The 22,783-nt window shown below is 40.7% G+C and overlaps 1 protein-coding gene across 1 annotated transcript in view; it reads left to right on the top strand.

The window, feature by feature from the left end:
* The window catches only part of EP300 (E1A binding protein p300), a 73,116-nt gene that overhangs the window by 22,794 nt on the left and 27,539 nt on the right, over positions 1 to 22,783 (top strand). The window contains exons 3-13 of the mRNA XM_035126525.2: positions 7,438 to 7,614; positions 11,998 to 12,259; positions 12,722 to 12,835; positions 13,255 to 13,491; positions 14,339 to 14,432; positions 15,446 to 15,583; positions 18,148 to 18,265; positions 19,808 to 19,979; positions 20,750 to 20,827; positions 21,718 to 21,827; positions 22,285 to 22,437. Coding sequence (XP_034982416.2) covers positions 7,438 to 7,614; positions 11,998 to 12,259; positions 12,722 to 12,835; positions 13,255 to 13,491; positions 14,339 to 14,432; positions 15,446 to 15,583; positions 18,148 to 18,265; positions 19,808 to 19,979; positions 20,750 to 20,827; positions 21,718 to 21,827; positions 22,285 to 22,437 — 1,653 coding nt within the window. The remainder of the gene's footprint in view (positions 1 to 7,437; positions 7,615 to 11,997; positions 12,260 to 12,721; positions 12,836 to 13,254; positions 13,492 to 14,338; positions 14,433 to 15,445; positions 15,584 to 18,147; positions 18,266 to 19,807; positions 19,980 to 20,749; positions 20,828 to 21,717; positions 21,828 to 22,284; positions 22,438 to 22,783) is intronic.

The raw sequence follows: 22,783 nt of genomic DNA, 5'->3' as shown, positions 1-22,783 counted from the left end.
GAGCTTCATCTTCAAATGAAATACTTGGCTTCTTTTGTATGGCAAAGCAAAATGGCATGACAGTTGTGCATATCAGGACGAGCATTTTCTTCTACTTTCATGGGGTTATAATATATAGGTGCTTTATCTGCAGGAAACATGATTATTAACTAATACTTTGTTGTGCAAAGGTTTTGTATTTGTGCTTATCCTGAATTCTAAATAGGTGGAAAGCAGTGGTGTGAATTTCCATTTTCTAAAATGGATCTAATTTTTTCCAATGCCCAGTTTAAATCAGCTTTGCAAATCTGATTATGATAATTGTTGGACTTAGTCTATACTATATATAGCTGTCTCAAAACTCTATACCATACAACACTCTGTACTATAGATGTGGTATAAATGTTAGTAAATCATATTCAAAGTTTTACTAATAATTTTTTTTATTACTTGCAACTATTTTAAGACAATTTAGTATTATGAACTTTGCTTAAATTTAATGGGGGGGGGATGGAAGCACTGAAAATGGTTAATATGTACTAATTTTATCAAACCCAAACAGCTGTACATGAGAGAAAGAATGAACTGTGTTCATTTAAGTTGAAGTGGCTTAGTTTGATATTACTTCTGTTCAGGTGTTCAGTGTTTGTTTTTTAAAAGAGGTGTGTTTCCATCCATTCATATAAATTGGCCTGTTCTGACTCTAATTGAGCACAGTACAATGATTCTACAATCTTCTGGTGCCGTTGAATAATATACTCTAGAACTCTTGCATTTGAGCAGTAATTTAATTTTATTATGTGTGTGAAAAGGTGAGTCACGTTTTCTTGAACAGCAGTTAAGAATTATGGATTACCGTAGTAGTTACTTGGCATATCATTAGTATACATGAGCTACAGTAAATATCATTGATGGTGTAGAATAACCAAACCTTGATATCTGAACATTATGCAGTCCAAGTAGAATTAAGCAATGACTGCAGTACAAGATCTTGGAGTTAGAAGTAGATGAAGTTGGGATGTAACTTGGTTGCAAATATTTGTTTGTACTTTTATTTATTTTTTAATAATCTATTTTTAAAAAAATAATTTCAAAGAACAATTGTACAAGACATCCCAGAATAACATAATTATACAACCACATGTGAAGTGGAAATGTCAGGATGAAATTGGGATAAATCTCTGATTAGGTTCACAATAGGAAATGTGCACAGTTTGAACCTGGGACATCTTGTACACAACCCCTGGCATTTCTAGGTAGGGCTGGAAAAGGCTACTGTCTGAAATGTTGGAGAGCCACTGCCAATCAGACTATAGATGATATAGGCCTAGCAGCAGCAATAGTTTGACTTGGTCTAAGGCAGTTTCCTATGTTCTTGTGCACCATATTAGCAACACCAAGGATGTGGAATGTATTCCTTTTCAGATGTTGTTGAACTCCGATTCCCTTCAGGCCCAGTCAGCATGGCCAGTGGTCAGAGTTCATAGGAGTTGGAAGCCCACTTAGAGGGTCTCTGGTTCCCAATCCTGGAGTTTTTGTATAAAGGATATGGTTCAAAACTTAAATGTATGCAAGAACTGACAAAGTCATAATTGAATAGCATAGTTTCTGGGGCTTCAGTAAAAAAAGACATCATATATTTGATACATAAATGAACTCCAAGAAAGGACTTAATTACATTTTGATCCATTGCTTTACATGTTGGCATTGTCTAACGAGTGTTTTGGCCACTTAAGGATTCAATATGCCACATATTAAAATGAACTGAAAGGTTTAGCTTTGCAATAATAAACCTCGTTAACTGGTATATACTGAATTTAATTCAAACACTGTAATCTTATATTTCTGGGGAAAGTTCATCCCATCTTCTCCTTTATTTTTTCTTGATGATGGTTCACATGTCTTTTCTTAGAGCAAACATGTTAGAGTAGCTTGCAACAGTGTTTGAAATTAGCCAGGCACATTTTGCGCCTGGCTATCAGCCACTTGTGACCAAGTGAAGAAGCCTAGGTGCGAGGATGGCGCCTGACATTTCCATCATCTGGAGGTGCATGCCTGGGGATCCTTGGATCTTGATTGTTTTCACACACTAATAACACATCCTGTAGAATTCTATAAGTTTTATTTTATCTACACAATCAGAATGAATTTCAGGAACCAAAATGCTTTTTTCTGTGCAGCCTGAGCAGGAGCGGTGAACAACGTTATAGTTCATTGTTGTAGCTTCTCTTTACCTACCCCACCCCACTGCCCTGCTCACAGTTGTGAAGAATATTCTTACATTATGAATAGTCTGTGTCGCCATTAAGAAAAAGAGGTAAGAATAGGCCTATATGTATGTGTGAAATGTCCCTGGATAAAGTGGCTATTCTTAAGTTCTCAAAGTTTTGAGTTTCTAACACTGGTTTACAGTGGGAGTGTGGTCACTTTGGGCTTTTAAAATGCACATGCTGCAGATTGAATTTAACAGGGGAGGGGGAGTAAATTGCATTCTTGAAACAGAAGTTTCCAGTGCCATCTGCTCTGTTAGCATCTATAGAGAATTTTCCAAATTTGAGTATTTAGAGGATCAGTTTGCTGCCAAGAACATGTGTGGAGAACCACCCCCTCCCAAATATAGGAGCTTCTACTACTCATTGTTATGTTAAGCAATTGACAATATTGTCAATTACTCCTTTGTAGCAGTGGTTCATTTGCAAGGCACCCTGAGCAATTACTGAAGAATAAATACTATTTCAATTGTTGTTGTTTATTAAATTTATATACTTCTCTTCATCCAAAGATCACAGAGTGGTCCAAACATACCGTAATATGGCCTTAACTGGGATTTAACAATTGGCCTGCTTATACGGTAGTACCCTGTAAGCGAGCTAGTGCATTTGAACAGATTTTCTCTTCACGTCTCAGCCATATTCCATTTAATGGTAGTGGGCTACACTGGTGCAATGATTCAGTTAGTTAGTTAGAGGCTTGGAAGAATGGCTCATGAAGATAGTTTAGTTATGAACCCAAATGGGTCCACTTTACAAACCTTAAACTTAAAATCTGTTGATATTTTAGAATAGTAAGAGTTGCAAGGGACCTTGGTGGTCATAGCATTTATCTCTTGAGTTTTACTTGTGAATCTAGGGACTGCTGATAGTCCATAGTGAGCTTTCACATGAAATTATGAATGGAAGAGAATGCTGGAGGTTATTCCTAGATCAATCAAATATTTAAAAAATAATAGGATTATAACAATTGTGCACAAGCTTTCTCAACTGGATAAACGGTCTTTGCTATATCTACTTTATATTATTTGAGTTTTGTTTTAAATGTATCTGCTGTTGTGTTTTGTGTTTTTAACTGTCTTTTCACTTTTCTCATGTAGTACATAACTTTGAGATGATTGTGCAGAAGGCTACTTAAAAATTACCTTAATGACAATAATAGTATAAATTGGCCACAAAGTTAACAGCCAGCCAAAAACAGTACTCAAAAGAGGGGCTGATGGAAGATGAATAGAATACTTTGCCAGCCCCTGCTATGGGTAAAAAGCAGAGTAAAGAATTCTACAGGCTAGAAACACAGTGGGCACCAAGCCTTTTGTGTTCCTATACTTTATGTCTTGAAAATAAAGACTCATTTTGCAAATCCAGCAAACAAAGCAAATGGACTAGTGGCAGAGGCACGGGTCACTCCACACCTCCCTGTTCTCCCTTTTCCTACTTGTGTAGCATAGAGGTACTACAGGCTGGTGGAAGAGGAATGAAGTGCTTCTTTTCTCTGCCACCAGCTCTCTTGCTTTCTAGGATGGACAGGTAGTAGGGAGCTTGACCTCTAGAATCCAGTATGAAAAGTGAGCTGGCAGTGGTGGAAATGTTTCATCTCTTTGCGAGCAGTCCACTTGATTCCTGTGCACAGCATACTGAGCACCTTCCCACCTCCTATGATCTAGCAAATGAAAACTTTAAAACACATTCTTTAAAAAGCAACAATAAACTATAACCGGTTAGACTGTGAAGTTGGCCACAGCAACTACCAGAGGAACAACATACTGTGCCTGCCAGTTTATGTATAACTTCATGATCTATGCCAGGGGTCCCCAGACTTACCGGCGTTTGGGCCGGTTCCCACCGCGCCGATCGTGCGGCGGGCCGGAGGACGGGGGAGCGCGCGCCTGTGCGGGCCGGTGGGCGGAGGAGTGTGCGCCTGTGCGCATGCGCACAGGCGCTTACTGGCGCGGCGGCGCGCTTCCAGGGTGGAAAAAGCGCCGAAAATCCGTTGTGCGCATGCGTATGGGCCTCCCCCGACCCGGAAGTGCACCAGAAATGACCTCTTCCGGGTCGGGAGAGGCCCATACGCATGCGCACAAAGGATTTTCGGCGCTTTTTTCCCGACCCGGAAGAGCGCTGCCACCGTAAGAGCGGGTGGCGGCGGCGGGGGTCGTCGCGGGCCGGATTGGCAGCCCAATTGGGCCGCATCCGGCCCCCGGGCCGTAGTTTGGGAACCCCTGATCTATGCTGTCAAGGTGGATCTAAACCTATGCAGTCTAAATTTTCAGGGTTGTTTATGTGGCATGTTTTGAGGTACACAAACTGAAGACACAAGGATGACAGAGGAAATGGGATGACTTGGCAAGAGCCGAACAACTTGCAATTGTCTTCTATTCCCCAATAGAAGGATAGCAGAGAGGCTCCATTCTACACTGATGTAACCAAACTTGTGTGTTCAGTTATTTTTCCTTGCTTCTCTAGGTTTGAGGCTAAGGAACACTGATTCTCCATTACTACTAGACCTGGGCGATATATCGCCCAGGACAGGTATGAGGAGCAGACCGCGATGTCTGCTTCACTCAGCAGTATTTCGCTGAGTGAAACCGCCATCCCACTTTGTTCTCATATGACAGAGAGGGAGAAACAAGCTGTATCGATGAAGTGCATCTTTAAACTGCCTGACTGAGGAATGTGCAGCTGCCCTTGCATCTGTTGAGCAGTCAAAGGAGCCCCCAGCCCTGCGCTAGCTTCTGCAAGCTGGCAGCAGCGCTGTGAAACTGCTCAGCTGAGGAGAGCGTGGTTGCTGCTACCCGCAGGGAGCAGTTAAAGGAGCCCTGATGCTCCGCCCACTCCCAGGCGTTCTCTCCCCCCAGCTGAGTGGCACAAAGCAGCTCCAATGCTATGCTGCTCACATGAGAGAGCACCGGGGCTGTCTCAGCTGGGGAGGGGGTGAAACTGCCTCAGCTCTCAAGGTGAGAGCTGGGGCAGTTTCACCTGGTGTCTCGCTGGCAGAGGCCAATTCATCTTGTTTTTTCAACATTGTGGTATATCGCCAAACTGCCATGTTTTGCTGGCGATACACCGCTATGTTGAAAAGCTGATATCTCCCAGCCCTAATTACTACTACTGTACTATACTACAGAATTATGTCTGTTTTATATTCACCTCAACTTATTGGCAGTGTGACCTTTTTAGGGGGTGGCATCAGCTGTCGCTACTGGAGGACAGGGCACTGAATTGTGTATGTTGATGAGTATTAGATAATGTAAAAGATAATGATATCAGAAAGTTTTGGAAGGGAATTTCCAGTATGTTACAGTAGTGCATAGAATGAACTCTTCCACTATAGCCATCTAGGTTTATTTAACTGCTGCTGGTTTCTTAATTATGTTCGTACCTGCTACTTTGTCTAAACCACATATTCTCTCTCTTAAAAACAATGTGCTTGTTTTCTCTGCAACTAAAATCTCTGTGTAAAATGGACTGTGGCCAGCAGACCTTTCTTACAATTTCCAGAAGAGATTTCCTACTATCTAGGAACTTTACAAGCAAAATAGTATTAAATGAACTTACTTGGACAAGTAGATAAGACCTGAGACAGAGAAAATCTTCCTGTATAAAGAACCAATAATTGGAAATTACCTGCTCTGGTAGACCACACTTCTGAAAGAAGCACAAGAGATTGTGTATTTTATTTATAACGGGCAGGAGTCCACCAGCTTGGAGCTGGGGAGAAGAGCAGAGCCTTGTTGCTTCAATTTCAACTGAAAACTCATGCATTTTTTGATAACTGTTTAAAGATTGTCATGATTTAGACCAGTCCACCATTGTACATATGGAGGAATTCAGCTTCATGCTGTAATGATTGTTCTGTCAGTGCGTGCATTTTTGCTTGTCAGGTTGAACTGTCCCTTCTCTTCACACCCCCCCCCCCCCGTGCAATGTTCTAGGGGTTCTCTTGACCCTCCAGAGTAGATTTGGTGGAGCAGGAGAAGTCCCATTGCGCTAGTGGGAGACAATTTGCAGATATTTTGGCCTACAACTCCCATGATCCCTAGCTAACAGGACCAGTGGTCGGGGAAGATGGGAATTGTAGTCCAAAACATCTGGAGGGCTGAAGTTTGGGGGTGCCTGTAGTAAAGTGTTCTGCTTATTTTGTGTATATATGCCCATTTGACAGCTTCAGTCTGCAGCACTGACACTGTTACAGGTGCTTCATAATACTCATTCTGCACTTGTAAGAATTTGACATTTAGGAACTATCAATAATTGTATTTTATATTTTTGTAATTTGCTTAGAGGTTTTCTTAGATCAAGTGGTATATAATTCTTTGTTAATCTGCCATTTTTTGACATTCTTTCAAATCTTCAATTTCTTTTATGACCTATGACTGGAATCAGGCTCAATATCCAGATTGTAAAATTGAAGGTGCATCTTTGGATCATAAGCATTCAAGGATAAATTAACTTTTGAGGTGCTCAATATAATTCAATATCTGGAGGAATATATGGTATATGAAGAAATGCTTGATTTAAAATGAAGGGAAAATGGAAAGTAGTAGTAGTAGTAATGATGATGATAATGATGATAATGATAATAATTTATTATTTATACCCCAGCCAGATGGGCGGCTTCCAACAAAATATTAAAATACAATGGTCTGTTAATAATAATAATTAATACCTTGCCCATCTGGCTGGGTTTCCCCAGCCACTCTGGGCAGCTTCCAACAGAATATTGAAAACACGATAAAACATTAAACATTAAAAACTTCCCTAAACAGGGCTGCCTTCAGATGTCTTCTAAAAGTCTGGTAGATGTTTTTCTCTTTGACATCTGCTGGGAGGGCGTTCCACAGGGTGGGTGCCACTACTGAGAAGGCACTCTGCCCGGTTCCCTGTAACTTGGCTTCTCACAGCGGGGGAACCGCCAGAAGGCCCTTGGCGCTGGACCTCAGTGTCCAGGCAAGAAGTATTGAATGATAGCAAAATTTTATTAATTGTCAGTACAACCAATATTGAATTGGGGTTTGGAAAGAGATGGATAGTATTAAGAGGGTATATGTAGATCAGAATTTGTTAATACTTTACAGTTTGTTGATATTCCATTCCTTGAACCAAACAGTAGTTAACTATAGTGTATACCATGAAATGAACAGAAGAAAATGAAAATATTCCTCAATTGTCATTCTTTAATTTCTAGATGGGAATGATGAACAACCCCGGTCCTTATGTCCCACCATACAGCCAGAATCCTGGACAACCAATTGGAGCCAGTGGACTTGGTCCCCAGATGCAAAATAAGCCTGTATTACCTAACAGTTTACCCCAGTTTCCAATGGACAAGAAGCCAGTGCCTGGTCCAGTAATGCCTAATATGGTAGGTAGTAACTTCTGTTTCAAATTATTGTACAGCTAGTTCAGTATTTTGTCTTAATGGGTTCCATATTGTGTCAAACCATGAGAAATAAGGGTATTCAACCTAGAGGAAAAAAGCATCTTAGTTGAGTTTAATTTCTTTTGAATGGGATTTCTATTTGATCCATATCTCATTGTCTTTTGCATAACTCTCATATCTACCCTTTCATCATCTGAATTCTAGCCTTTTAGGAGGCCCAGAGTACTATTTCCATCCATATATTGGAGAAGATATAGAAATAACTGTGATGTGTTCTGAAACTGTGTTCATGTGCTTGTTGATAATTTGGGCAGAAAGTTTGAGGGGAAATGGGATACAGGAAGAAAAGGATGACATAAAATTGCTTTTTGTTGAAAACTGACTTTATGCGAACTTGCATAGGTGCATTGTCATAGCAGGATTTAAGATGTATTTGATGAGGAGTGATTGCATCAGTTCATTCATTTGCCAATCTATGGTTTGCAGCCGTTGAGCCAACACATTCAGTGGAGCATTGCACCACAGATACACCTGAGCTCCCAATGAGCAGACAGTGTAATGAATGTGTACACACTTAACTTGATTCTTGTTAATCCTGCCTTCCACAGTGCTGAGCTAGTGACACAGCAGTACAAGAAAATCTCTGTGTACATAGAGATTCCATTCCCAGTAACTGTGCATGTCAGTGGGACACACACAAGTCCTTTTTGTCCTGTTCTGCCCCCCTTGGGCACAAAAAATGATGCATGTGTCAGTGGTCGTGTGAGTGGGAAGGTGCCTGTACATGCTCATAAGGTTCTTAGCATCCCTATTCCCTTCCAGATGATGTGTGCCTCATTGGTATTTTTAACAGCAATTTTCTGGGGATGGTGGAGAGGTTGGAGGCAGGGGTATCAAGGAACATACTCTTCTTACTGGGCAATACAGAGGTGGAGGAGGAGGCAGAATGTAGCTGGGTAAGATGTTGGAGGAGCCAGGCTGGTCAGAACATGGAGAGTGTGACACTTCCTGGAGCTTCCAATGTCCCTTTCTCCTTGCTGTGGGCGGTGGTGAAGATGGGCAAACTGACTGACTTGGATTGTGAGGTCTGAAAAGGCCATGCAGAGCTACCACCTCTCTTTCAGGTGGCCTATATTGGCTTTTTTTAGCTTTCAGTGCTCCATTCTCTGGGAAGTCAGGAGGGGCCTGGGCGGTGGGCGATGAAGGCGCCACACTGAATAGCAGGCTGGAGCTGGGGAGGGGAGCTCTGAAGAGGCTGTGTAGAGCTGATTCCTGGGTCATGTATAGCTTGTCTTAATTTTTCTACCACCCTTGGATAGGATACAACTGCAGGTATGCATGCAGTATTACTTATCTCATGTTGCATTGTATGTGTGGCCTGAGACTATGCATGGAACCATGCTCTTAAAAAGTGGAAAGCTAAGAGTGTAAGTCAGATCCCCAAACGTTCTTAGACTGCTATTTCTGAATGGCTTGCTGTTGCCAGTAATCTTTGTAGCCAAGTGTTGCTCTATAATTTTTAAAATCTTTTTTCATCATCTTCATCTACTCTGAGCAGCACAGGTGTGTAGCTGTTCACTTATTTCAAGCTCGTTCTGATTGCTGACTAAAAAGAATGTCTTATGCATCTTATGGTCAAATTGTACATCATTAGGTACAGTATTGGCATTTTAAAAGTGAACTAACGTATTGATCCTAATAGAACTGTGCTGAACTTTTGCCTAAAAAATACTGGGAACAAAGAATATTAGAAGTCAAAACATCTTACAGTGCTCCTCTTTGCTTGCTTCCATTATGTACTGTTCACATTAACTTTTAAGCCATATTCCTGATGTGATCCAAACCAATTGGGAATCACATGGGCAGCATGTTGCGCTGCTCATCAGATCAGCATGCCAATAAGCAACAGTTGCTTTGGCTCTCAGATCTAATAGATTCCCATAGTGGACTGGTCCACACAATACATTAAGCTATAGTTTATTTCAAAGTATGTTTTAATGAGTATAGGCAGTTTACTGTCATGTCAATGAATTAGAGTGAGGGCATAAACATTGGCCTCCCTCTGCAGAGGCTTCCTGACACTGGCACATAATGAGAATTGACTAACCTAATAAATTCAGATGTGAAGTGAATTCTACTTACTCTCCCTTGGAATGGGTAAACATTTTTGCCTCTCTTACAGCATTCAATATTAGCCAGGCACCATGCTCATTTTGCACCTGGCTATCAGACACTTACAACTAAATGAAGATGCCTGGGTGCCAAGATGGCACCTGACATCTCCGCCACTGGCTGGCGCACAGCAGCATTGGTTTTTGTTGGGTTTTTTTTGCTGCTGTGCTATGGCATGAGTCAGATTTTAGCTGGAGCTGACAGTATACAAAATTCATTTTCGGCTTTGTAAGCATGGTTGTTTTTGTGTGTTTTTTTTTAAGCGCCTAAACATTCCATTAGTGTGCCCATCACCTAGGTTTAAGGGGCCATATGACAAATAGCTTTTATATCTCTGTTTCTAACACTCAAGGAACTGGTCAAACAGTTACCTCAATGAGAGAGGGGCAGGCACATGCAGGAGTAGGGGAGGAACAATTTATTGTTACTATTATTTATTAAATTTATATACTATCCTCTATCCGAGGATCACAGCATGGTTTACAATACAGAAATACAAAAATACATAACATAGTAACAAGCAAAAACAGTAACCCACACACATGCACAGTTTAAAAGGCCATAGGAACTATAGAGTGGGCAGGAACACACTTCTAATTAAATTATAGTTTAAAATAAACTATGGCTAAATGCTATGTACAAACTGGGCCAGTGTAATATTGTACACCATATAGCATTGGCAAAGAGCACTTTAAAAGCTCCACTGTATGAATATACAGTAGATTATGCTAATTAGGTATGTTGTGTTACTCTTTATTACTCTAATAAAGAGTAAGTTTATCAGTTGTGATTGGTATTTGGTACATCAATTAATTTGAAGGGAATGAAGCTATCTGTGAGTGCCACAATCCTATCACTTGTATAGGGAAGTTCCATTCACGACAGTGGGGTTTTACCATGAATAGCCATAATACCCATACATGTGAAGAGTCAAAGTTCTGGAAGGTACAGCATTGCAAAAGGGTAATTCAATTGTAGTACAGTGGTACCTCGGTTTATGAACACAATTGGTTCCGGACGTCTGTTCATAAACTGAAGCGTTCATAAACTGAAGCGAACTTTCCCATTGAAAGTAATGGAAAGTGGATTAATCCGTTCCAGACGGGTCCGCAGAGTACTTAAACTGAAGCGTTCATAAACTGAAACATGGGTGTAATTGGTTCCGGAAGTCTGTTCATAAACTGAAGCGTTCATAAACTGAAGCAAACTTTCCCATTAAAAGTAATGGAAAGTGAATTAATCCGTTTCAGATGGGTCCGCGGCGTTCATAAACCGAAAATTCATAAACCGAGGTGTTCATAAACCGAGGTTCTACTGTATTATGCTTTAGTCAGTTTGGGAAGGATGAAGCATGGTTCTTATGGATCAGTAATGCAGAGGAAAGCTCATTTCAGTTATTAGTGTAACTTTTGTTCAAACTGGTGCCTCTAGTGCCCGGTTAGTTTGAAGCTGTGAAGCTCCAGTATACTTGAAAACAGGCTGAAAGTGAAAAAAATCCCTTTACTACTGTATTTGGGTGAAGCTAACAGGAAAAGTGAATTTCCCCCATGGATGGTACTATGTTAGCTGTGCTGAACTCTCATACCTTGACCCCTTGTTAAAAGAGAAAAACAATAATTATTCATTCGCAGTTGATGAAGTAAGCCTGGAGATCCTTAAAACTTAATCAAGTCAAGCTCTCTGAAGTTGAATGAAAAGCAATATGGAATAATGCTTCCAATGCCACTTCCAAAGATCAGCCTCACAAGTGGCGTTGCAAGGTGGTTGCTAAGCAGAATAGGAGCATATATTTCTAGTTATCAAGCTCAGCAATATTAGTTTGCTATGTTGCATTGGTAGTGGCTACAATAACTATGTCTCCTGTGCTTGATCTGGGATGGTATATTTATGTGTTGGCTGCTGGAAGAAAATATTGATTCATGAAATCATTCCTCATACTCATTTTATTAGTAGGCTGTGTTGTATGGCTGCTTTCTTTATGTTGCATTGTGGTACTTTGCTTGAGAATGGGTTTTCTTCAAAGGAATAAGAGCTTTCTTGGAGAGAGAAGTTTTATTAGGTTATCTTAAAGTAATTCATATAGCTGCTTCTTCTACAGGTTTAAGCAAACTTTCAAAAGACATGAATAACTATTTTGTGTTAGAGAACTGTCAGGTTTAGACTTCCATTTGTCTTCTTTATTTACCTTTGAAGGGTCAACAGCAGACACCTCCAGTTCAGCAGGCTGGGATGGTGTCAACTGCCCCCCAGGGCATGGGATCAGGAGCACCAACTGCAGACCCAGAAAAGCGCAAGCTCATTCAGCAGCAACTTGTTCTCCTCTTACATGCTCACAAATGTCAGCGGCGGGAACAAGCAAATGGTGAGGTGCGACAGTGCAACCTCCCTCATTGTCGAACCATGAAGAATGTCCTCAACCACATGACACATTGCCAGGCTGGAAAATCTTGCCAGGGTAAGTATAAAGCGTTTCATCTCATAGAAATCTTTGGTCCTGTTCTTGTAAAGTCAAGTCAAGCCCCTCTAGAAATGTTACCATTGTGGCAGTAGGAAGCTAATACTGTCTGAAAAACAATCTTGCAGTAATTTGTGCCCACAAATTACAAGGTCAGGATGAGAGATACAGATTGCAAAGAGCAGAAAAGCCTTGATCTGTACTTTGATAAGATAAGTTTCAATCAACTAAGATTTCCCTTGACCTATCAGTCAAAAGAAGACTAAGGGAAAAGTTTTCAATTCTGGATATTAGTCTTTTTATATATATATATATAAAAGGTGCAGTCCAATATACTCAGAAGTGTGAGTCACACTGTACTCCAAGTAATTGTGCATAGATTCTGTGCATCAGTAGCACATGTATAGCTGGCTCAAAGAAGTTTTAAGTGTTAACAAAATTGCTTTTTAACCCTCTTTTTAGTGGCTCACTGTGCATCTTCACGACAAATCATATCGCACTGGAAGAATTGTACACGGCATGACTGTCCTGTGTGTCTCCCTCTCAAGAATGCTGGGGACAAAAGAAATCAACAATGTAAGTAGTCATTAATTTATTTCTTTTTAGGGCATTACAGATTTGCAGTATCACTTCATTTCTCATAATGTTTTTCCTAATACTATTAATGGCTGGTGTGAGAGCCAGCTGCAGGATTGAGTCCCTATAGGACAAGCAGTGCTCCTGACAGCAGGGACCCTGGATATACACAGACCCTCTACTCTGGCCTCACTATCATATTTTGATGGCAGTCTTGTCTGCAAATACAGTAGGATGCAGCCATAGCTGCCCAGGTTGTGGTAGGCAGCAGCCTCCATGCTTATCAGGTCAGCAACAGACACAGTTTAATGCCCGAAATCTTACTGGTGTGTTACTAAGGACTTTATAAAAGGATCGATGTGTTTTATGTTCATTCTAGTCACTGTTTTTGATCATTTTTATGTCTTCATTTTTTCTAGCATTACTAGGTGGTGGTGCAGTAGGACTTGGAAATTCTGGCTCTGTAGGGGTGGGTCAGCAGACAACCCCCAACATAAATGCTACTAACCAGATTGACCCCAGTTCGATTGAGAGGGCTTATGCTGCCCTTGGACTGACGTATCAAGGGAATCAGATGCAGACGCAGACACAAGCTCAAGTGAAGAGCCAGCAGCAAGGACAGTCACCACAGGGACTTCGCCCCATGAATCCTACAAGTATGTTCTTAACTTCGTTTTAAATATGTATATCCCACCTTATTTCAGAAGGCAGCTAACAACTCCAAATCATGGCAACAATAATAAAACATATAATTCCGCATTAAAACAAAAATATTACCACCAACACCTAAACTACAACTTATTCTAGTATTTTACTAAAGGGATTTGTGAAGTTTTGCATCCATTGGGAGAATGGGTGATAGTGAGACTTTGTACATGGCAAAAGCAAGTTTTCAAGGTTTCATTGTTCTCTAGTATAACCAAAAAGTTGAACTCAGCGTAGTTTTAGTGAGGGGTTATCTCAATGATTCCCATTGAGTTCATTTTTAATTTGATAAACAAATTAAACATGCTGCAATCTGAGACTCAGTTAAGGAAGCAAGATCTGCTCCTGCCATCAGAAGCCCTCCATCCCCCCTTGAGCTGCTCCTGCACATTCATATGGGGGGAAAGAAGCCGTTTTGTAATTGGGGCAAAATCTATTGTGCGACAATGATAGCAGCATGTGTATCCTAGAATATCTGGAAACAACTTAAGCACCTAAAGCAATTAATCTACAGTAGAGCATATTTTACTTCTTTCTTTCTTCTTACTTCTGTGGAAAGCCCTCCCATCAGATGTCAAAGAGATAAAAACTACCTGACATTTATAAAACATCTGAAGGCAGCCCTGTTTAGGGAATTTTTTAATGTGTGACGTTTTAATGTATTTTAATCTTTGTTGGAAGCTGCCCAGAGTGGCTGGGGAAATCCAGCCAGATGGGCGAGGTACAAATGATAAATTGTTGTTGTTGTTATTGTTGTTGTTGTTTTGTTGTAGTTATTCTTTCTTTCTTTTGGTTTAGATGCTAATCCTATGGGAGTGAATGGAGGTGTTGGTGTTCAAGCCCAGAGTCTCTTACCTGAATCAATGTTGCATCCAGCTATGAATTCTCAAAAGTAAGTTTATTTTTAATTGTATAGAAAGCAACTTTCGGTAACACATTGAGGAAAGAATTCACAAAAGTGGCAGAGCTACAAAATAGTAACTTTTAACAAGGGATTTTTTAAAAAGGAAAATATTGTATACTTTAAAATTTTTATCTGTGACCTCTTTATTATAGAGATGGCATTTTTGTCCGCCTGAACTAAATCTGTTGAGGTCAACATACTGAGTTAGCGTTGAGATACTCTGTCTGGGCTCCACATTTACCTGAAAACTTATTTTGTAAAGGTTATAGGTAAAGCAAAATAACTTGCAGTAGCTGCATTGCTTTCATAGTGGATATACATGTGTCTCGTTTCTGAATTCTGTAGTGCTGCTGCAAGCTCTTATATTGCTGGTTCTATATTGACTGGAAAGTGTTGGAATTTAAAATGTTGTCAGTGAAGTAGTATAGCACATTCTGCTAGTGATACACATGCTATATAGCACAGGTTTTGATCTACCGTATGATATATAATATGAATATATATCATATACCAGGCTAAATAATTAATTCTGTTCCACAAAAAGGTACATGCTGTGACTGGTAGAGATTGTACAAATTAAATTAAAGTTGGTTATTGTGCATAATGTTGCTACTGCAGCTCATTGCTTGGGACACAGGTAAAGTGAGGACAAAAAGCTTCAACTCCTGACCACTGTAAATTATTGTTGGTTAATAACAAGTACCCAGGACTTTCCAGATGCAAGAAATGGCAGCTAATGTTCAAAATTGTATTTCTACACACACACACACACACACACAGAGAGAGAGAGAGAGAGAGAGAGAGAGAGAGAGAGAGAGAGAGAGAGAGAGAGAGAGAGAGAGAGAGAGAGGAGAGATGTTTATCCACCTATGGCTGAGCAGGAATCTGAGCATGAGTAGGCCACTTTCATATAGAGTTACTTGTGATGTGTTTACATATAAAGAAAGTCTCACTTAAAGAGGTTTATTGTGCCTTTGATAATCATCTCTTCTTTTTAATAGTACTATGATGAATGAAAATGCCAATGTTGCCAGTTTGGGGGCCATGCCAACAGCAACACATCCTTCTGGCATTGGAATTCGGAAACCATGGCATGAAGATATTACTCAGGACCTCAGAAATCACCTTGTTCATAAACTGTAAGTATTGATCACCAAATCTTCAAACTTATAGATGAAATAATTGAAATAGTGCAATAAAAGTACTTAAACCTTCTAAATGTATCTGCTGCATTCCTTTCATAGATAATTGATGTAACTATTCACTTTTCTTACCTCATTAACATTACAGTTACTGGTATCGCTTGTATGGGAGTTGTGGGAGACTGAGCAGGAGTCTAAAGATCAGACAGAGTTGTTAATGAAAGGAGAAAATCAGCCTTATGACCAAAGATCGCAATACTTCCAATTTGCTGCCTAGCTCATTGGAATCTCTACATTGAACGAAATGCCTGAAAGGCTGTTGTAGTTGGAATTCAGAGGAAACAGCCAGTGGGGGGCAAGTTGTGTGATCTGGTTCCAGCATGTAATCCATGTTGTCCTGAGCTATCTTTTTTTTGTCATTAGTGTTTAATTTCTCAGTAATTGTTTCCACACCCTGCTCCTGAAGACACAAGTCATCTCCAGGGCTAAATGGCAATTCTGTGCATGATGTATTGGGTAAACAAACACACACACACACCATTGTAACCCTGCCCAAATAAATTATCCTGGGTTACGAGCCATTTTTCGGTACTTAGAACCTTTGCCACATAACCCCCCCCCCAAGGCATCCATAGGGGGGTTGAAATGTCTTCCATTAAAACAAAGAGATAGGATCTTGACCATGCCCAGAACATTTTTCTATACTGACTCAATAAGGAAGAAGAAATTATTATTGGTTTGGACTAGATTTATTTGGAAGATTTTTATTTAACATCACTGTTTTCCTCCAAAGAGCTCAAGATAGCATACTTGGTGTATTGTCCTCTATCCATCTCACTTACAACCATGATAGTGGCCTGGTTTGCATGTCACATTAAACCATAGTTTAAAGCAAACAGTGCTTTAATATGCTGATGCACAGCGCTCAAAACTTTCATGTTGCTTCTCCCTTGCTTCTTGCTGTGCTAAAGATGAAGCAAATCAGACACTAGCTTGTCTGGAACAAACCTTGGTTTCAGTCCATAGTCCGTTTGGACAAAATGATCCACATGCTCGGGTTTGGCTGACAAGCTAGGTCGCTCTGGCTTATTCTGTCCACAGTGTAACATGAGTGTGTGTGGAAGGAGTGCCATGAGAACTTTTGAGCAGCATGCTTCCCTTTCACATTTAATTATAATTTGTTTTAAACTATGGCAGGGGTTAACAACCTTTTTCAGTCGTGGGCCAGTCCACTGTCCCTCAGACCATGTGGTGGGCCGGACTATATTTTGAAAAAAAATATGAACGAATTCCTATGCCCCACAAATAACCCAGAGATGCATATGAAATAAAAGCACACATTCTACTCATGTAAAAACACCAGGCAGGCTCCACAAATAACCCAGAGATGCATTTTAAATAAAAGGACACATTTTACTCATGTAAAAACATGCTGATTCCCCGACAGCCCGCTGGCCAGATTTAGAAGGTGATTGGGCTGCATCTGGCCCACGGGCCTTAGGTTGCCAAATTGATAAACAATTTGCTGCCTAGCTCATTGGTTGCCAAATTGATAAACAATTTGGAGTCAAACCATTGTGGATCTACTGCAAATCATCCAGAGATCTACTTTATGCCTACACATGGATTAAGGGGAATGTAATAAGTAGTCCATGTAATCTAGACCAGACCATTGCCATTTCTTCATGATGGGGAAAAACAGTTGAATTGAAAAGAAAAGGCCCAGGCTGTGTTTGCTAGCATGCTTCAGGGGCTCGTTTAGTAGCGCTGTAGGTAACAGTGTTGCTCATCGGACCGCACATTGTTGAGTAAGGGACAGTTTTTAATCATAATTCACATACTGCACTGATTGGGTGAGGATTGGTTTTGTTGTTTGTCTTCTGGCCCAGTTAAGACATGTTTTATTGAGACAATAGATGTTTCAGTGTGGTAAACTTTGGTTCTTATTCAGACATCATATTCAAAGAGAATATGAGTGGAAAGTAGCCTTTTGTTAGGAACCCCTGGACCTAGAACTGAGAACTTTTGGATCTATGCTCTGCTGCCCCTTGTGGTAAGGCACTTCATGTTACAGATTGAAAGGTTCAGAAGGCTATCATTTCCTCTGAGGCTATAGGGTGATTCCACTGTATCAGTCGCTTTCCCTGAAATAACAAGGTTATAAAAGCTTGTTTTGCCTGAGAAACGGTTATCATGGCCTTCTCTTTCTTCCTGCTGTACCAAGCTATACTCTGCTGGATTCCCTTCAGTTTCTTATTCCAGAGTTTGTTCTGCCTGTGAGTTAGCATCACAACAGCTAATTTCATATTTGTAAACCTATTCCTAATTAAGGCAGCTTATGTTATCTGGATGTTGCAAGCTTTCAGTGAGTTGAATTAGACAATTTGTACCTCTTGGTCCAGTACAGTTCCAGAATTCCCATCCATGATTGTTTTTGGCTTTTACCAGAAGTTGACAAAAAATAAGAATAACATAAACTCTAGCTGTGAGCATTAGATTTTTGGACCCAGAAGTTCAGGAGACAAATAGTTGGTTCAAGATTTCCCTCTATATTCTTGCAGAGTACAAGCCATATTTCCAACTCCTGACCCTGCAGCACTAAAAGATAGGCGCATGGCAAATCTTGTTTCCTATGCTCGGAAAGTAGAGGGTGACATGTATGAATCAGCAAATAGCAGGGTAAGTTATTTTGTAATTTTCTGATATCAAAGTATTAATTTATAAATTAATTTGTCTTTTTGTCATTTCTATAATTACGTTGATCAAAAGCCAGTCATGTTCTTTTCCATTGTATGTATATGTAATAAGTATTTGGAAGGAATGCTTCAGTAATACCAATGAATCATCATTTGTAGCAAATTCCATTTTTCTCTGAAGCAAGTTCCAAGGATGCAAACGTGTTCTATTTTAGGAGTAGGAAACATTTTAGGCTTCGCAAGCCAGATCCCTAGTAGATGCTAGCTTTGTGCCTACCTTCCTGTCAATCACTGGATGTCAGAATGGCATCATTGCAAAGAGCCCTGCACAGTGCTTTAAAGTGTTTGAAGCTTTAGCTTTGCAGAGGCAAAGTCTGCTTTCCTTCCAGGGCACAGTCATTGGCACCCTTTCGGGCTCATAGTTGTGTATCAACAGCTGCATTGACAGCTGCATCTCTACCTACCCCACACCTGATGTCATATATGACATACTTTGGGGAAAACTGCTTTGCAGGCCAAATACAAATCTGTGGTGGATCAGGTTTGGACTGTGGACCAGAGGTTCCCCACTGCTGCTATTTTCAACAATAAACAGAAGCCAGATTGGGGTGGCAAAGCCCTGGTTTCTGAGCAGCTCCTGCTATACTGCATATAAACAGGATAGTATTTAGCAAATGTGAGGAATGAAACCTGCTCTGACCAAGAAACTTAGGGGCAGGAGGCAGATAAATCCCCCATTTCAGTAGTTCTCCTGGTTATACTCCTTTGATTTGTCCATTTGCTCCAGTAATGAAGTGCTGTAGTTGGGACAATGTTGCCTTATGGCCAAACCTGCCTACCATGCCAGACACTGGGTATTTGCATGCAAAGGGCAGACTCTGAGACCTTGTATTCTGGGACCTAGTATCTGTCAGTTGAAGCAGGAGGCAGAGGCTGAGTTCCAAAGCCACAAACGAATATTAGCAAAGTATTCTGGTGTAGGCTCATTCCAGTGATGAGTTACTTGGAATAACTTTTGAGGCTAGTATTTTATAGGGCCTGGTGACTAGATAATGGTACTTGGGGTCAGTGGACTGAATGCTCAGACAACCTAGAACTGCAGCCTAGATGATGCCCTTGAATTACGGAACACAATCTGCCAGACTTGGAAGTGTAAATTGAACACTGTTGCCATAGAAAGTAAGGCACTGAATCTTGATATCCTGGGATTACATGTACAACACCACTCCCTGGTACTTCAAAGTATCCTGGCCTCTACTGATGGGGACCCCAGTCACATTCTTTCTAGATCAGAACAGTATGACGGCCCACCTTCTATGTGTGTATACCATCATCACAAGGATCAGCATTTTATGGATTAAAATGAAATTCTAATGAGAATGTGGCCACTATTTTCTGTGTAGGAAAAAAAGATTACAACTTAATATGCTGTAGCTGGAGGATTCCTTCAGTCTCTGGTGGATTGGAAATACACATATTGTAAGCTTTCCTTATGTATGCATCTCATATACTTTTCTAATTGCAGGCAGAGTACTACCACTTATTAGCAGAGAAAATTTATAAGATCCAGAAGGAACTGGAGGAAAAGAGGAGGACCAGGCTACAAAGGCAGAATATGATACCAAATGCCCCAGGCATGCCACCAGCTCCTATCAGTCAAGGGCCCATGGGGCAGCCACAACCCGGGATGACAGCAAGTAAGTGTTGTACCCTTACAAAGTTTGATTTAACAATAACAATGAATTTAACAACAACAACAATAGACATTTGAATCTACATGATTCTTGGGCACTCAAGAATTACAGGGGTGACAATCATTCTCCAGCTAGGTACAGAGGGGAATAACCCATATGAGCCTTTACCCCATATAATTGTGTGATTTGTTCAGAGCCCTCAAGTGCATAGTGTGAAAACATGGCAAAGTAGTTGTGTCTGTGTGAAAGGAGGTATTGGGACAAGCATGTGTGAAAACGGCTAACTCATTATCAGCATTCTGATATATCTATATAATTGCAATCATTTGATCATTAAAATGAATAGTTCTGCACAAATGGCATTACACCCTTTAATCTCTCTTCAGTTATATATAGTTCAGTTTAAGGTTTCCTTTGCTCTGCTTGTGATACATAATCGTCAATTTCAGGGAGGATGCTTGGAGAACTGTGCATGCTTTCATATTCTGTTGAAAGTACCTTCAGAATAATGCCCTTCATCCTGGCATTTCATTTCTAAAGATACATTTGGTACTTGAAAATAGAACTTGGTTGATCAGCTGCTGAATTTTAAAAAGATAGTGCTGCTGTTAGGTGTTTAGCATCCTAGATGTAAAAGTTAATATTCCCCAAATGCTGAAATATGTCCAAGAATTTAAGAATTAAGGTTCCCCTTACCCTAAACTGACAAAACTTGTTTTTTAAAAATGAAAATGTCTGAATTTTTTTAACTTTCGTGTTCAACTACACTACAGACGGTCCTCTTCCCGACCCAACTATGATTCGTGCCAATGTGCCAAACCAGATGGTGAATCGAATGCAGACACCACCAGGTAAGAGTTCAGAAAAAGAGAGCTGAACAACTTGCCACTATAGTAGGGACTTTTCATTGTCTCTACCCCTTCCCATGCCAGCTCCAGCATGGTCCCTTACCTGACAGTGCTCCCACCCTATTCAGCTCCCACTTTGGTGCTGCCACCGCCATCAGTTATTCACCTTCCTCCAGATGTGTTTCCTGCATGGCATGCTTCAGAATGGGTGCTGAGCTAGTGCTTAGCAGCTGCCCACCAATGTAAATTGCCCCAAATGCTATGCCCATCATGCAGTGTCCAACATCATTCTAAAATGTCAAGCCACCACAGCAGATCAGAGCTGAGCACTGAGTTGGCATAGATTCCAAAGTGCTGGAATATGTTGGGTCAGTTTGTCCAGATGTGAGAGGCCGACAGCAGCACTGGCCAGGACATGGCAGTGGAATGGCAGGACATGGCAGCAGCAATGTCAGTTGCCAATATCTTTCCACATACTTTACAGTGTCTCCAAGAGCCACCCTTTTCTTTTTATCGCAACAGGCCATGTCCATATGTAATCATTTTCCCCAAGCTGTGTTTTCTTGATTTTTCTGCATTTCTGGTGCATTTTCTTCTCTTGATTTGTTTCAGAATGCCTGTGCTATAAGTGTCTCTTTCCAGTGCCATGATAAAGTTCCTATTTGCCTTTGCTTCCTGTCTCTATTCATTTTAATTTCAAGCTTCACACTCCCTTGTGTCTCCTTATTCTCATGCACACAGTCCTGATACTGGTTTGTCCCTGACATCTTCCTCCTCCTTTCTTGCCTCTTTAGAATATTCCCTGCCTTCTATAATTCTTACACATTTAACTTGTTGTTAGTATAAATATTCTGATGAACTCACCAATCTTGTTTAAACATGTAAACTCCCAGGAATGAATCAGTTTGGCCAGATGACCATGCAAATGCAGTCAGTTGGACCCCGGCAAACTCCTCCCCTTCAGCACCCTGGACAGCTAAGCCAGACGGGGACCATGAGCCAGGTTGGTTGACTTTCCATTGTTGACTGCTGTGCCAAAACAATATAGGCGTTGTTTGACTCAAGTCCTGCTCAAAGTAGACCTGTTGAATTTAAGGGATCTAACTTGGTCATGTTCATTAATTTCAGTGGATCTACCTTGAATACCACCCCCCTATGTATGTAAATGTGTTGGTAGTCCACTCTCTAAATAGGGAGTACTGTTCATATTTTAACCGGTTATGTTAACTAAGTTAGGCCTGCAACATGCTTCAAATAATGAATTTTATTGGGCTACTGGGCTGAGAATCCAGAGGCAGTACCATTTAAGTCTCTGGCCGTGATAGTCCCTGGCAACTTATCTGATAAGAGGGTATCAATAAATTTGCTATGTTAGTGTCTGGAAGTACCATGTCATTCTTAACTTTGACTATTAGCTTGATACAGTGTTTTATTCATTCATAATAAATACTTTGTTACAGATGGGATTTCCCCCACGTATGCAACAAGGGGTGTCACAACCTTCCAATCAAAGTCAGTTCCTTCAGCAGACCCAATATCCTACATTGTCTCCTGGAATGAATCCAACAAGCACGCCTATGACTCAACCTGGCAATCAGACTCCCACGTCTCAAGTATGTTGAGAGAAGTTCTGTGGGCAGGCTCTTTGGATGTGGATTTGTTTGTGTGCATGGTAGACGTGGATGAATGATTAAAAAGGGAGCAAAATTATTAATTCAAGCCAGTTACTGGCACTACTGATTATCTGGTGAAGACCATCTTTCAGGCAAGCATACTTAGTACTTATCCTTAACTTCTCTGTGCACTGCCTTCCATTTTACTCACATTATCATTGGTTGGCAAGTAGTTCTACAGGAGTGCCACTGAGTGGGAGAAGGAGGAGGATGGGCCAAAGCTCCCCGTCCATTCTCCCAACGTGAACTGCCTGCAAATCACATCACTCCCTCCACATCCTTTTCA

The sequence above is a fragment of the Zootoca vivipara genome, chromosome 10, assembly GCF_963506605.1.
Source record: "Zootoca vivipara chromosome 10, rZooViv1.1, whole genome shotgun sequence".
NCBI classification, from domain to species: Eukaryota; Metazoa; Chordata; class Lepidosauria; order Squamata; family Lacertidae; genus Zootoca; species Zootoca vivipara.
Note: the sequence above shows the minus strand (reverse complement) of the source record. Positions and strands in the feature narration are given on the sequence as shown.